This window comes from Physella acuta, unplaced genomic scaffold (genome assembly GCF_028476545.2).
Source record: "Physella acuta isolate Inbredline_101_S28 unplaced genomic scaffold, ASM2847654v3 ptg000412l, whole genome shotgun sequence".
Classification (NCBI taxonomy): Eukaryota; Metazoa; Mollusca; class Gastropoda; family Physidae; genus Physella; species Physella acuta.
The window spans coordinates 1,591,246-1,608,907 of record NW_026731931.1 but is presented as its reverse complement, the minus strand read 5'-3'; the positions used below and the strand labels follow the sequence as shown (position 1 = coordinate 1,608,907).

The 17,662-nt window shown below is 34.5% G+C and overlaps 1 protein-coding gene across 1 annotated transcript; it reads right to left on the bottom strand.

The window, feature by feature from the left end:
* Window positions 1-2,108: 2,108 nt before the first annotated feature.
* On the bottom strand, window positions 2,109-12,842 carry LOC131942577 (arsenite methyltransferase-like). The gene is made up of 4 exons (XM_059302472.1): window positions 12,697-12,842; window positions 3,026-3,190; window positions 2,695-2,845; window positions 2,109-2,243 (listed from the first exon to the last, which is right to left on the bottom strand). The coding sequence occupies exons 1-4, from the start codon at window positions 12,840-12,842 to the stop codon at window positions 2,109-2,111; spliced, it is 597 nt and encodes a 198-aa protein (XP_059158455.1).
* Window positions 12,843-17,662: the final 4,820 nt, after the last annotated feature.

The following is a 17,662-nucleotide window of genomic DNA, read 5'->3' as shown; positions in this document are numbered from 1 at the left end:
CGTGTTATCATTTTAAGTTAAACAAGACGTAATTACAATGTAATAACAGAATATCAGTATGTGTGTACATGTTAGTACATTAAAATAATATAAGAAGAATTAACAAAATTAGGATACATTGATTTCATGTAGACGCATTTTTTTTGGGTACAAATCTCGATCCTAGTATTCACCACTATATTGTTCCCGCTTTAAATCGTGTAAATTCCTATAACAGATTTAGCCAAAATGTGATTTTCAAGACATATGTCTATATTTAAGTTGCAGTGAAAAACAGATGAATTTAAAAAAATATCGTAAACATCAAGTGAACATCATACCAAACTATGCATTTTCTGAATTTATTGAATGTTGATCCGAGAAACAAAAGAGTTCGGTTTAAAAACGACTAATTCAAAACACAAAGCTCATAAATAAGAGTTCTAATTTCAGTACGATTTCATAAAAGAAATAAACCTTTAGTTCCTGAAAATCCAAACAGGACTGATAGTTATGTTGTAACTTGAATCCCATTTTTAATTTTAAAGTAAATATAAGGTAGGTTTTTACTCACAATCGCTTTAAAAATTCCAAATCTAAAGTTCTACACCTACTTAGATCGTGCTTTAATTTCTCATTTTCAAATTGAAATGCATCAGCAGCGAATAGGAGGTAAGGCTCTGAGAACCCGTGTCTGCTTGTTGTTTCTTTGAGCTCTGACCACGCCATAGCATTGGTGATTCCATAGCCTGAAAACACATCGGTCAGTTAATTAATCGATGTAATGGGTTATTTTTTAAGTGATAAAGCAACCTTAATGTTATTTAAACTAAAAATAAAATGTTATCAAATCTATAAGTATTTTGTTAAATTACACCATGCATGAATACTAAAAAAAATTCACTTACAAGTGTACATTGGATTATCTTTTACTTCATCACATTGCTTGATATCGGAATATATGTCACTGTTGTAGAATTCTCCACCTTCCTTTGACAAAATGTTTTGAGTTAATCATTACAGCATACGTTTTAAGTATTTTTGAAGCAATGTAAAATAACCTCTTCAACTTTCTTATCCTAGTGTTTAACTTACCTTCAGTAAACTGGATATATTGCGTAACAGGTTTTCCTTATCAGGAATTAAACACAACAGCCCGTTTGCTCTAATTCAAAAGTAAAAGAAAAAGTTTATAGTGTGATTCAAAAGAATATATTAGCGTGCCCTGTGAAAGTCTGACGAAATATATAAGAAGGGTTTCATCAATGCATTACCAATCATATATTCCTATATTCTAATAAGTGTGATCTTTTTTCGAAAACTGAGTTGTTAAATGTAAACAATGTCTGCGCTTGAATCACATTTATCGGGGCAAGGGTTTACCTAACTCAAGTGTACGATAATCACTTATCGTAATAGTTAAGTAAAATACAAGTGACCGCCTAGGTGTCAGGGACGTAGAGGAGCGCTATCAAGAGCCTTAGGCTACACTACCGCAGGGGTGCCGCGTATGACCTCTGGCTGCTTAAAACTACCATGGCGCCACTGCGCTCATGGGAAAGACGGGGCGCTGCTTCTGCTAAATTGTATTTTCCCACAAAGAAATAATCTCGGTAGTATACTCATTTGTCCCTTAAAATTTTATGACAATCGGATGAACGCTATCCGACTTTTATATATAGAAAAAATAGAGAAAATCACGCATTCCAGGACGCCGCTATTGCGGAATTATTAAACCTCCCCAATAGTGTTCTAATCAACTCATGGTGATCGGATTAACGGCGTCAAACCACCATCGACTGTTATTCTTTTACACCGTAAAAAGAGAAGAATTGAATCGCGCCCCCTGCAAATTTGAACGCGTTTTTTTCAAAGACACATCTCGAGGAGTAGGCCTATTCTCTACAACTTCAGAAAGTTTCATGGTGATCGGATAAAATATAAAGTGATGGATAAAATACAAACAAACATAATTTGCTTCATATATATAGGGATGCAAATAAGAAAGATAAAAAGAAATAAAGACAGACAAAGAGAGAATGAGAAGTATTTTTAAAATGTTTGTTTTTTAAATTTACTTACTTTAATATTACATTGTCTAATTTGTGATTATTGGCAATATGTTTTACTTACACGATAACATCAAAGGGCTCAAGTTGAAAATCTAATAACTTCTCAACATAAGTGCATATACATTCACAGTTGGGTTTACTGTAGCCCCATTCTTTCATGTGGTAGGCTGTCTCTTCTTGGCAGAGTTTGATCTGTTTAACACATTATTTAAACAGTTGATCTTTAGGTCCGAACTGAACTTTAAGCCTCAACATCTACCTAAAACAACCTTAAACTCGAACTGAATCTGAACCGCAACCTCTACGTAAAACACAACTTTAAATAGGAAAGTCTAGTTCATCTATCTCTAAGACAACGATTTTTTGGAATTGTTGTGAAGCGATGGTGTTATTAATCCCTTAATATGTGTCTTAACAACGTTAAAAATATTATATATATTAAATTGGTAAATGTTTTAATGCAAGTATAACACAATAATGTAATGATTATCATTTTTGCTTTACAGTTAGAGCTTGCTGTTAAAAATTGTAAACAGTTAAGCATTAGTTAGCATTACAATTAGGGTTATGTATAAAGTAAAGTTAAAGCAGCCAGTTAGAATTCGTTGTAAAAAAAAACGAAATGAGAAAAAATTAACATTACGCTTTCTTCAGAAAAATCAACACCAACAACGTATCCAGCTGGACCAACGAGCTTGGACAAAACAAAAGACAGACTTCCACCTCCACAGCCAATGTCCAGCACACGGGCACCCTCGATGGCATCAGGGATGAAAAAAGATGAACCATCATAGCTGTAGGTAGGGAACAAAAATCGTAGCGTGGTTAACTCCGTCTTTACTATAAATAAACCTTTAATTTCAAACTTGCATTATGTTTGTTTATCTATTCTGTAAAGTAACTAAAAATTGTGTTATTTTTGTAGCTTAAAAATGAATTACAATAGTTTTTTTTTCATTTAACCGTTTACATACCTCTTTCTTGTACGTTCGCTGATCTTTAACAAGATGTTTCTGGCGTACGACGGTACAGCCTCAATATTTAACCTTGTATCCACGTCAAAGTCCTGATACAGCTTGAAGTACATCTCCTTTATAATTTTCTGAGACATATTTTCATCCATCTTAGTGTTGACACTGCTGAGTTGGTGGAAAGTATAAGAAATAAATTAAAGTTTCTGAGATGGTTTCATCCATCTTAGTGTTGACACTGCTGAGTTGGTGGAAAGTATAAGAAATAAATTAAAGTTTCTGAGAGGGTTTCATCCATTCCAGTAGAAACAATTGACTAGGTTGAAATGACAACGCAGAGAAAAGACAAAAAATATTTTTTCTTAAAATTGTTTTTACTCATATTAGTTTAAACTCATGAGCAGATGAAAAGCACAATCTATATTATTCTAAGTGCAACAAGGCTTGTTTGTTTTCTAATTTAGTGAATATTTTTGTATATTGTATTTACTGATTTTTTTTTCTAATGAAATATGCATTACATACCTAATTTTACAAGAACCCTTTATAAAATATGCTTTTAAATATTCATATTTATAATAAACGTAATACCTGTGTTGAAGACAGACTGACTATTGCACCGTATAATCTTTTATACATGAAGTGGGTGTATGGTATACAAAAATTTACTATGAGAATATCAAAAGATTGAAAAGAATGTGATGCGAATACTCTGAAATATTCACGCCATTAAAAAAAGCGCTCGACTTGTTCAGCTAAATAATGGGAATAAAACCCTGACTGAAAGCTTTTAATTTTATGATCAAAGAATAAATTAGACTATTTAAACAATACGTTTTTTTTCATCATCTATCAACACAACCACTGTGAGGATGCAAAGTCTTCTGTTACCATATTTCCTGAGCCGTGTTTGACATTGAAGTGGGTGAACCAGCTGTGGCAGCAATTTATTTCAAACAAATTATTCAAGTGGGACTTAAAGCGGTCAATGGAGTTCTTCACGTGTCTTACGTTATGTGGATATGGGTGTGACAACTGCACCTGCTACTAAATAACCCACCAAAACAGTGTGGGGGGGGGGGGGGTTTAGAGTTCTTAGACCCCATTTCAGTTGCCAATTACATGAATTGATATTGCATTACTATAATTTGACAGCACAGTAGTTGATTTGGTAAATAAAATAAATTATATATATATATATATATATATATATATATATATATATATATATATATATATATATATATATATATATACTCTCCATGGTACTATGCAGGACACCATCACCACAAAGCAAGCCGACCCGCCACCCTACCTCTCTCTCCAGGCATTCTAAACAGACCATATCGCTACAACCCCCCCCCCCCCCACCGCAGCAAATCTGGTTAGCTATGAATTAGTGTGTCCGTTACCCCGTTTGTTTCGACCTCCTATGCTTTTAATTTTTTAATGCTCAATTGATCTATACTCTTGTTTATATAGACCTAATTGACCATTACCCTTTTTTGTAGACCTTATTTAATATTTGCTCTGTTTGTGTAGTCTTTAATTGACCTTGATCCGTTTGTCTAGACTTTATTTGACATTTGCTCCGTTTGTGTAGACTTTATTTGACATTTGCTCTGTTTGTGTAGACTTTATTTGACATTTGCTCCGTTTGTGTAGACTTTATTTGACATTTGCTCCGTTTGTGTAGACTTTATTTGACATTTGCTTCGTTTGTGTAGAATGTATTTGACATTTGCTCAGTTTGTGTAGACTTTATTTGACATTTGCTTCGTTTGTGTAGACTTTATTTGACATTTGCTCCGTTTGTGTAGACTTTATTTGACATTTGCTCTGTTTGTGTAGACTTTATTTGACATTTGCTCCGTTTGTGTATACCTAAATTGATCTTTACCCCCGTTTGTGTAGACCTAAGTTAACCAATTCACCTTTAGACTTTTTAATGTGACTCCTAGTATCTGATTTTAAGTCTTATTAAATAAGAATAACAGTTTGAAATAAGGGTTTGAATTACAAGGTGCAAAAATACGTCCCTTGCAACCAAAACTAAGTCCTTTCTAAAACAGTGAAAACATCATTGAATGTGCCGACCCACAGAACTTGTTACCTCCCCTTAGTTTCATATCAGTTAAATACTAAATAATTTGCTGCTAATAGCCGTAGAGTTTCTTCCAGGCATCTCTTCGAGGGGCGAAGCCCCCCCCCCCCCCCCTCCGGGAAATTTTTTTACCGCCCCCCACTTCCCGGAAATTTTTTACCCCCCCCCCCTCCGAACGAAATGAAATTTATATATTTATATAGAAAATATATACTTTTAACAGTGTCCCCCCCCCCCCCGAAAAAAGTCTACCGCCCCCCCCCCCCCCCCCGAAAATTTCAAGTGCCCCCCCCCCCCCCCGGAGAAAAATGTCTGGAAGAAACACTGAAGTTCTACTCATTATAGATACAGATAGAACAGAAGTTAAGCATGCACTATGTAGGGAAAAAGATAATTCACAAGCGTGCAATGATAGTCCTCGAAATAATTGACTTTATGTACAAGTAAAGTATTAGCTTATAAGGCAAAAGGAAAACCATAATTGTAGAATTTTAAAGATTAGATATGATTTAAAGTAATTGCTGTTTTATTATTTATTACATTACTTTCATCTAATTTAATTTCATCACAATAACTAAATTAAATTATAATATACTAGAGTTATCTCTTATTTCTTAAATTAAATGATATTATAGCAATTACATTTTAATTTGTGCAGAGAACATTTTTGACGCTTTCAATTAGTTTTTTTTAAAAAACACTTGTGTAGTTGATCAGTTATATTTTTTCCTTCGTATCCAAGACACACGGAACACATGAAGTAGAGTTCAACTGTTTTATTAAACTCAAGCTATTGAAGCCTTATATTTGCTGGTCACTTTTTCCAGGTGCTTTTAATTCCCTAACTTGAGTAAAGTACGCATACTGCTTCGGGATCCACAACGACCACTTTAAGTCAAGTTTTGTATTTTTGCAATTATCAAAAGTAATCAACTTACCTTTTTCTTAGGTCTTGATTGCTGCAAACCTGATTATGATTAAAAAATATTTCTTGTTTTATTTTTAGGTAATATGATAAAACAATTGATGTGGTTTTACCTCAAAATGAGTTATCTGCCTTAGACTGAGTTAGTACTGACTGAGTAGGCCTACATTCATACCGATCACCGCTAAATACTAAAACGGAAAGGTGCTCGTCCACTTATACTTAATTAATCCACTTGAATATTGAACGACCATTGTATAATTTATTAATCCCAAAGGCAATCGCTCAAGTACTATCTTCACATCAATTCATTATTCATGTTTATTAATCATTTAGACTGGAGCCTAAATGTCAATGGACATCTGCATGTGAGCAAATGGAATGGAAGTCATATGACAAGTAGATTTAAAAAAAGATTATATATATATATATATATATATATATATATATAATGCCTACTTTGGGTCCCAAAAAAGATTGTTGCTTTGGTGAGGGATTTTATTGTCTAGTTCCATTACTGCCGTTGCAATTTTAATTGGTTCAAAAAAAAAATGTTTCCACTCTCTAAAAAACATAACATCAAACATATTACTTTATTTTGGTTCAAATTAGAGTCGTTTACTTAAAATCTAGGTGTGCTGAATCCTACGAGATTACTGTAAAGAAAAACTAATATACAGTAATTTATCAAGTGGTGTTGTCAATAGCTTGAGGTAAGGTGGATAAACACGTAACGAAAACACACAATTACTAACAAATCCACGTGTGTTTAAAATAATTAATAATAGAATGGAATTTCAAGTGATAAATAAATTAAAGAGCGTACACAGGCCGATTGTATATATATATTTAAATGTCTCATTGTGTGTCATTGAGCTTGTTATAAATTAATTAATGACAAGCATACTCCACGTCGGTTTCTGAAACAGCCACGGGCATAAATATCCTACACATAACAGCCGTCTCCATGAGAAGAATGGTCGTTGTTTCGTTTCCATTTTACGTGTCAAAATGTGTACATTATTCCGCGTCAGATGCGTTGTAATATTGTTTGTATTTCTACACTTTCTCTTAGTATTTACCTATGTTTACATTCAAAACTGTTAAGCTTCAATACAGCTCAGCTTACAAAACAACTATTATACTGCTGTCTTATTCTAACTATGCAATAAGCCACTTCTACACTATCAGGGACGGAGTTGTCTAGCGGTAGAGAGGTGGACTGCTAACCCGTAAGTCTGGAGTTCGAATCGGGTTCAAGTCAGTAGACCGTCCAAGAGTCCACCCAACTCTGATGGGTATCTAACTCACGTTAGGGAAAGTAAAGGCGGCTGGGCATAGTGCTGACCACATTATACCTTCATATATCGAGATCACAGAAACAAGTGAACTCTACTGCACCTGCCCCATAAACCGTCAGGTTTGGAAGAGAACTTAACTCCCAAAAATAAAACTGAGAATGAAGAAAACAAAAGCTTACTTGGTGAGTGATTGAGCTTCAAAAAACTGCAACCATGTGCTTCTAATGTTTTTCAAAAAGTAAACTGCTGCCAATGCACTTTGGTGATGCTGGAACTATGGGGTGTTCTCAAAAATCGAGGCTTATTTTTTAGCTGATCGCCGTAAAATGTAAAATAAGTCACGTGGGTGTGCAGGTGACTATGTAATCAACGAAACAGCTGTTCTCCTGAGGTAATTATGTAAAGTAAACTTAGCCTTTAGTCCAGGGACAACAGGACTGAAAATGATAATGAAGTTCCTTGTTTAGTCCCTAATCAAACAAAATTGTATTCAACTCGACAGTTTAAACATACGTTGACGTGACGTCAATGACGTCAGACACAAAATTACAGCTGGGGCCATTGAAAGACATTTACATAAAACATGTTTTTTGTTTTCCTACAAAACAGAAGTCTTATATTTTCTAAATCGTTGCAATCACTAAAAACGTATAGACTCATCTTCTATAAATCTTTCAAACTTTATCTCATCTATTTGTCCCTTTCTTTTATACAGAGTATATAGGAAGTAATGCAAAAAAATCACATGAAACGTTGACAGTTTTCAACGTATGTCTGTGTGTGTATGTGTGGATGTGTGTCTGTAAAGACGATAACTTGAGAACCGTTACAGGTAGGTTGATGAAGTTTCTTATATGAGTATTATTTGGAATTGATAGTTTTGTATCAACTTTTTGAGCGATTTCCGGTAAACAGAAATTGCGCTCATTCTATTTTCAAGTGTTTAACAGCCTATAACTTCAATACTGTTTCAGATAGATTACTGAAATTTCACACGAAAGTAAAAGACCCAATTCTCTGCTCTATATACAATTTACAAGTAATTTCCGTTGAAAAGAAGTAGTAATTTACGCTATTTCCGATTTCTAAAAAAACGCATGTTAATATATTAAGTGTACTAATAGTATTCCGCATTATTATACACATATTGTTTGGCGTTCACTTGGTGTGCAATTCTTTTTTATACGAGGTTCTATTCTATTTTAAAAAGTGTAAGTAATTAAAAATAGATTAAAAATCAACTCTAAATCCCGAGTTGCCATCATCCTCTGTAGTGTTATATAAGAATATTCGAGAAAATTTATGGGAGATCACTACCGGTTTCAATGTTCTGTTATTATAGGGTTTGATCTCCTTAAATTGAAGAGTTGCCCTTACACCATTTTTGAAAAAAGTGTACAAAAAAGGTGTTATGCTTTTACAAGAAAATACCATATCGCTTTGTTTATTACCCTCGGGGGGGGGGGGGGGGTTCTATAACCTCACTAGGCGGTACTAACAGCATGGTCAACACAGCTAGATATATTTAACCCGTCCATTGTTTTCTATGTAACAGCATGGTCAACACAGCTAGATATATTTAACCCGTCCATTGTTTTCTATGTAACAGCATGGTCAACACAGCTAGATATATTTAACCCGTCCATTGTTTTCTATGTAACAGCATGGTCAACACAGCTAGATATATTTAACCCGTCCATTGTTTTCTATGTAACAGCATGGTCAACACAGCTAGATATATTTAACCCGTCCATTGTTTTCTATGTAACAGCATGGTCAACACAGCTAGATATATTTAACCCGTCCATTGTTTTCTATGTAACAGCATGGTCAACACAGCTAGATATATTTAACCCGTCCATTGTTTTCTATGTAACAGCATGGTCAACACAGCTAGATATATTTAACCCGTCCATTGTTTTCTATGTAACAGCATGGTCAACACAGCTAGATATATTTAACCCGTCCATTGTTTTCTATGTAACAGCATGGTCAACACAGCTAGATATATTTAACCCGTCCATTGTTTTCTATGTAACAGCATGGTCAACACAGCTAGATATATTTAACTCGTCCATTGTTTTCTATGTAACAGCATGGTCAACACAGCTAGATATATTTAACCCGTCCATTGTTTTCTATGTAACAGCATGGTCAACACAGCTAGATATATTTAACCCGTCCATTGTTTTCTATGTAACAGCATGGTCAACACAGCTAGATATATTTAACCCGTCCATTGTTTTCTATGTAACAGCATGGTCAACACAGCTAGATATATTTAACCCGTCCATTGTTTTCTATGTAACAGCATGGTCAACACAGCTAGATATATTTAACCCGTCCATTGTTTTCTATGTAACAGCATGGTCAACACAGCTAGATATATTTAACCCGTCCATTGTTTTCTATGTAACAGCATGGTCAACACAGCTAGATATATTTAACCCGTCCATTGTTTTCTATGTAACAGCATGGTCAACACAGCTAGATATATTTAACCCGTCCATTGTTTTCTATGTAACAGCATGGTCAACACAGCTAGATATATTTAACCCGTCCATTGTTTTCTATGTAACAGCATGGTCAACACAGCTAGATATATTTAACCCGTCCATTGTTTTCTATGTAACAGCATGGTCAACACAGCTAGATATATTTAACCCGTCCATTGTTTTCTATGTAACAGCATGGTCAACACAGCTAGATATATTTAACCCGTCCATTGTTTTCTATGTAACAGCATGGTCAACACAGCTAGATATATTTAACTCGTCCATTGTTTTCTATGTAACAGCATGGTCAACACAGCTAGATATATTTAACCCGTCCATTGTTTTCTATGTAACAGCATGGTCAACACAGCTAGATATATTTAACCCGTCCATTGTTTTCTATGTAACAGCATGGTCAACACAGCTAGATATATTTAACCCGTCCATTGTTTTCTATGTAACAGCATGGTCAACACAGCTAGATATATTTAACCCGTCCATTGTTTTCTATGTAACAGATGTTATGTGAATAGCTATATCTACTTTATATTCTGAAAGCATTGTGTTCATATCATGAAGTAATAAAAAATGATCGAGGGTTACAGAATGTCATAACATTCTGACAGTGATTGCGTGATTTTTTTACTAAACAACAATGTACGTATTTTTCTTACTGTTATATCTGTCTTCTCAGCGCAAACACGTCAATACTTGAAGTAATGTTGTTATTAAGATTACTCTAATCCTTGGACTTTTGTTTTAAATAATCTTCAAATAAACTAAATAAAACAAAAACGCATAAAAAGTTAATTCTATTATCTTTTTTTTTGGTTGACAAATAAAATCTGAGAAAATTATGAGTTGCCAATGTCCAGTTATAAAAAAATAAATAATCGCTTGTAACATTTTCGCATAGACTTTAAATTTGAGTGTCCTTATTAAAAAAAAAACCACTGAACAATTTTTGTTTGGCTTCAGATTCGATGTAAAGAAAGCAATCCAAGAAAGAAGAATTATTTTTTCACAAATACTCTACTGCATTTAAATTCGTTTTTTTTATACATTTCAAAGACCGTTCAAATACGCTTCTAAATTTTCAACTTTTTTTGGCAGCTTAACATTCAAAATTTAAAACAATCGTTACAATCTGTAGCAACTAGTTGACTCGTGAGTGGCTCAAGAGAGAGTTGACAAGAAGATTTAGAGGTAAAAATGACTAGCTGGAAAATTAGGAGGCCTTTTCAGTGGATGTTTATTTAATGGTTAACAATAACAGTAGGCTTGAAAAGTCTAAGTAATCATTCTAAATTTTTAAAAAATCGTTTAAAAATATGCCAAACGATAAAAGAATACTTACATTTAAAAAAAAATTAAAGCAATTTAGGAACCATCGACAACATTCATTTTCAAAATTTTGTATTGAATATAATCTATTGAAACGTCGTTTAGAATCATTTTATCAATTGAAATATTATTAAAAAAACGCTCTTAACCCCTTCAGGGATAGTAAACCAATTTAAATCACAACTATTGTTTTCCATGATGAGATACACAATGGCGGTCAATGTGGTATAGCATAGTAGTGTGTTTATCTATATATATAATTCTCTTCTTTGAGACGTTAGAAAACACCTAGCTGTAAGGGCGCCTAGCAGTCCCCTCTCTTTCTCTCTAGTTATATCGCAACCACCTCACCCCCACATGGCCTGGTGAGCTGTGGTTCACGCTAAATGTTAACAATAGTAGAGCTGGGTTTAGTGACGCCTATTAGGGGCAGATAATTTAGTTTGAAACTATTTTAAACTTAGGGGAGGTAACTAAGAGGAGGCTGCTTTCACGGGGGGGGGGGAAGTTTTAGTGTTTTAAAACAAATATTTTCAGTGACAGCATTGGTACTGTCGAATTCACAAAATACGAATTACTGAAAAGTAGAAAATAAAACTAAATAGCGGCGTGTGATACGCCGCGGGTCGGCTCGTATTAAATAACATAACATTCCCTATCACCACAACACCTTTACTCTACTAATTCAAATTAAAAATAAAAGTGTTTGCTAAATTACTATTATATTTCTACTAATTATTTATTTGGAAATGTCTAGCCTTAATAAAACAGGAAGTAATTAAGTACTTAGAAGGGATTCACTCCTACAGAAGTAAGTAATACGCGTTATGCGCCATATAGGGCGTCGACCAGCCCAACCAAGAATAAACTACAAGGCAGCAGTTGTTTGATTTTAGAGTTGTTTCCCCTAGAAGAGTTACTGTCCTTATCTAACGAGCTTCGTCTGCCCTGTTAATAAGTTTTAAAACGAGATTTTACTGTAGGGAGAAAACATTTGCCGAATAATGACGTAACAATGTACGGAGTCGTTTAATAAACAACACTATAACAATAAACACTGGTGAACTTCGAGAAATTGTCTGTGGTTTATAAAACTGTGTTATGATGTCAACTCTTGTACATACTTGGAGCGTGCATACCATTAGACTTTCAATATATTACTCCTGTATTAATCTAGGTGATCATACGAACAAATGTTAGCCATGCTGGTCCTTACACATTACAATTTTTTTTTAAAAATCAGCTAGTATGTAGATATGAACAAAGACTATTACAACTGTAACAGACTATAATCTAGGGTATGATTATTATATTGTATTTTAACATGAAGTTGTATGAATGTAGAGTACCTGGCCAACGGAAGGACTGTGTGAGCGACTCGTCATGTTTTTCCATGCTTTTTTTCAGGAAATTAAATAGAATTAGAATATTCATATACATATTACTGAGGCGTGAACTTTGGGAAAGGTGTGATAATGTATTATGTTTAACATTCAAGAGGTTACGTAGTGTCCACATTTGCTTTGACCACATGTGGTTTGACTGCTGGTGGTTTGACCACAGGTGCTTTGACCACAGGTGCTTTGACCACAGTTGGTTGGAACTCAGCTGCTTTGACTACAGGTGGTTTTATCATAGGTGGTTTGACCATAGGTGCTTTGACCACAGGTGCTTTGAAAACTTGCTGTTTTACCGCTGCAGAACTGTGACAACAACTGATCTAACCATATGCATCTCATTACCTTTTTCCGTTTGTACCATAGATACATGGGGCAGATCAAGTAGAGTCCATCTGCTACAGATATGAAGGGCTAGTGTGGTCAGCACTATGCCCAACCACTTTTACTTTCACTAACCTGAGTTAAACGCCCATAAGAGCTGGGTGAACTCAGGGACAATATTCTGTTTTGAACCCAGGTCTTTCTAAGACGGTCAAAAGTCGCCGTTTTCCTATTAGAACTGACCAGTGTATTTTAGTTCTTACAACACGGCCGATCGGGAATGGTGAAGTGGGGTTCCTAACGGGATAAGACGGGTGGGAATTTCTGGTGTATTTGTTCAAACCTTATACCAATTCCTAACCTTAACACAAATTATATCTGTAAACATATCTTCATATCCTACAATATCTTTAAACAAAAACGTATCCCTATCCATTAGCTAAACCTCATCCCTATCCCAACGAGACCCCTCTTTCCCTAAACCTATCCTTAACTTGTCCTTAATCCTGGAGTAATTGGTAAGAGAAACGAGGGGAGGATGTGTGTGTGGGGGGGGGGGGGGGAGGGGCGAAGGGGGGGGGGGGGGTTAATGTTGGGGGAAATTGACGGATATTGGAGGTTATGTCCTTTTTAAAATAGGGGAAGTTGCTTTTTGTGCTGTTACCACCTACGATCACCTACGATCACCTACGATCACCTACGATCACCTACAATCACCTACGAACACCTACGATCACCTACGATCACATACGATCACCTACGATCACATACGATCACCTACGATCACCTACGATAACCTACGATCACCTACGCTCATCTACGATCACCTAAGATCACCTACGATCACCTACGAGCACCTACGATCACCTACGATCACATACAATCACCTACCATCACCTACGATCACCTACGATCACATACGATCACTTACGATCACCTACGATCACCTACGATCACCTACGATCACCTACGATCACCTACGATCACCTGCGATCACCTACGATCACCTACGGTCACCTACGATCATCTACGATCACCTACGATCACCTGCGATCATGGTACGAGCCTAGACTTGTGGTAACTCGCGCGTTCTACCTACCGCTAAACCACGTCGTCAATTTACCTGCATCATAAAAAAACTTCATTTTATAGATTGCTTTTCTGTAAACCAGCTGTGATTTCACAATCTGATTAGACACTGTATAGTGTTTCATTTTAAGTGAGTTTGATACTAGCAACGTACAGTGACAATCTAGCCTAACAATCGCCTATCAGAGAGATTCCTTAGCAGAACGTGACTAACGCTCATATCTGTGGTCAATGCAGATTTGTAGTCTAAATGATCCAGCAGTTTCCAAGCACGAAATATATATATATATATATATATATATATATATATATATATATATATATATATATATATATATATATATATATATACTAGCCGTCCCGACCAGGCCCTGCTCTGGCTTCTGTGAAAAACCTTTCTGTTAAAGACCATTACCTGTGTCTTTAGTAATCATTCTAAACCCGGCATTGCCCACCCGAACCACAACCAACCAAAACCAAAACAACAAAACGCAAACATAACGCTAACACAATTACAAAAACAAACGAAAACAAAAACCTAACAACAAACCCAACCACAAACACCAATACGAACACAAAAAAACAACGAAAAAGCAAAAGAAAACAAACCAAATCCAAACGCAAAACCAACCAAAAACACAAATACAAACCCAAAGAAAAAAACACAAACAAAAACGAAAAAAGAAAGAACAAAAACGAACCAAATCAAAACGCAACCACTAACGCAAACCTACCTAAACACAAAGAAAACACTAACGCGAACATAAACGCCCGGGGCGGGATCACCTGTTTTAGCTTAATGAACGACTATAGTACCCCAACTTATTCATATATATATATATATATATATATATATATATATATATATATATATATATATATATATATATATATATATATATATATATATTGGCCTATCTCTAGTGCACCTAAACTTAGCAATTATTTACACAACAAATAATTCTCGGACAAAGAGACTGACCTAAATGAAATGTAATTAAAATAATTTAATCTTCCACGAGGGTATACTGGTTGTTAAAAGGAATCGATGAAACAATTATTAGAGTTTTAATTAAATCTGCATCGGTACAAGCATATGCAGGTTTTGGAATTAGGGGAAGCGGCGAGTCGATAAGAGGCGCCATTATATATATATATATATATATATATATATATATATATATATATATATATATATATATATATATATATATATATATTATTTATTTATTTATTTATTTATTTATTTATTTATTTATTTATTTATTTATTTATTTATTTATTTATACAAGTTGAATAATATTTCTTTGAAAATTTGTTAATTAGATTACAAAAGTACTTTTAGAAAAACACACACAAAAAAAATACAATTTTATCACACAAAACAGCACAAAATACACCACAAAATATACAGACAGCGCAAACAAAAACAAAAGACAACGAGATAACGCAACAGAACATATTTTGTAATCAATTTTATTTAAAAAAAAAACATTTTATATAGGCCTACTGGAATATCACAATAATATTTTCGTCTTTCTGTCTTTCTATCTATCTGTCTGTATGTCCGGTACGCTCTGAAGAAACCACAAGGAAATCTAAAAGACGCTCAATGAAAGACCGTGACGTTACATGGAACAATTAGGACACTTCAAAACGAAACTAAATATGTTCAGTTCTAATGGCAGAAATTACTTCATTGATTCTAGAGTAACATAGAATTAAAAATCAGTTGCTGAAAACAAAAATAATAATGACGTCAACGTTACTTGATAATAAAGGCAATAACATCACCGCATAATTTATTTATCTAATCTGCATGCAGAGTTTCTTTCATGCACCTATAGGGCTGGTAAGTAGGTCAACAATCAGTTATATGGATCAAGCAGGTTTTATTGAGCCTTAAAACTGGTTGGTGACTTACATACAAGCCCTACAAGTTGTAGTGGGCTTTCTATTAGGGGATGGAGGTTGTGATGAGTATTGTATCAGGATAGGGAGGTTATGGTGTGTCTGGTATTAGGATATGGAGGTTATTGAAGTTATGGTATGAGGGTAGATAGGTTATAGTCGGTTTTTTATGTGCGAATAGAGGAGTGGCGGGCCTTGTGTGGTTTGGGTATGGTTTGATGTTGAATAATGGGAAATAGTTTTGAGTCCTCCTGCCGAGTTAGGAAGCTGAAACTGTAGTGGTAGGCAGAAAATGCTTCGATGGGCCTTGTAGTAAATAGTTTTAGGATGGCGTGGCCTATGTTACATTTTGATTACGAACATACACGATATTCTTTTAATTACTAGTGTTGAATGCTGAATAATTGTATTAATAATTTATATTTTAAATTACAACATAAACTAAATTAAAGTTTTCAATTAGGAGTTAGTGGGGGTATGATATACTTAGAAAAGCACTGCGTAATACCACTAGTCTTTCATTTTGTACAATTTTGGTTTAAAGCTTTATCATGCTGGCAGCTTAATTTGGCTGAGGAAAAATTCGTAGACGCCTACTCATCATTCTTCTTTATTGGCTAACGATATGACACGTGGGGTTTAAAAGAACAGCTTGCTTAGTCTTGTGGTCTTTTCTGTTTCACAATTTGTTTTACCTGGTGAGTATCTCATGTAGAAAAAAATGCACTTGTTTGATTGATTTTTGTATTGATCATGTTTTATCAGTATAGGTATCCTATGTAAAGTTGACAAATATATTATATTTTGGGTGTCTGAATGCCCGATGCTCTTATTCCTCTTCGATCTTAATTCTAGTGTTGAAATCGATTCCCACCGAAATAATTAAGTATTACGTGTCAATTTGTTTTGAGTCATCTAGGCCGCTGACTCCGATTTCAACCTACTTTTCTTTTTCGATTTGCTGCCATATGCCTAAGATTGATTGTTATACAATTTAAAGCTGATTTAATGCTAAAAATGGTTGTGATACTATAACAAGAACAGCTGAAAAGCGATAGTATTTTCTCTATTTATTTTGATTCATATAACGTTAGAATTTATATGGCATGAATATATTGAACTGATGCAATCTGCTCCTTATGGGCCACTCATGAATGTCGTGTCAAAACAATTTGCCGACTACATTTGTTTGATTCAAATAAAAGACATTATATTCAAGTGAAATATTAAAATAAGTACTCCTGTAAATTTGTCAGTGTCGGATTAACGCGAGGACAGACTGGGAAATAGCCCGGGGCCCACTTTTCGTTTGGGGCACCTAAACTGATCAATATAGGTGAACTTTGTCTTCAATCAGTATGTGAACAACACTAACACATTGTGTAAAAGGAGGAGGTGTATAAAATAAAGTTTTAAAAAGATTGAATAATTCAATCGGGAAAACATTACTTAGGAACCATATCGCATATTCGGATTATGCGAGTTCGAATAATGTACGTGTGTTTGCATTAATTTTGACAAAAGTTGCAATGACAATGGAGAGACATGTTTTGGCTTTTGACATATGATAGAATGCATAACTTTACTGTAATTTGGCCGATTCAAATTGTGTCAGTGAATTTTTAAGAGACTGAGTACGATGAGAAGGAATGTACTTTACTATGTTATTGTCTATTTTAAGAGAAAAATATTAACATGGTTTGTGTCTAATTCGTGAGGTTATGTTTGTTTTTAGATTTTAAACACAGAG

What these genes read in the sequence shown, in the direction of transcription:
- LOC131942577 (XM_059302472.1), bottom strand. Translation starts at nt 12,842, where the DNA reads ATGGTCAAACCACCTATGATAAAACCACCTGTAGTCAAAGCAGCTGAG. An exon ending in AGCGAACGTACAAGAAAGAG is followed by an intron (nt 2,846 to 3,025) that starts GTATGTAAACGG and finishes CCCTACCTACAG; the next exon opens with CTATGATGGTTCATCTTTTT. An exon ending in TTGATTTTTCTGAAGAAAGC is followed by an intron (nt 2,244 to 2,694) that starts GTAATGTTAATT and finishes TGTGTTAAACAG; the next exon opens with ATCAAACTCTGCCAAGAAGA.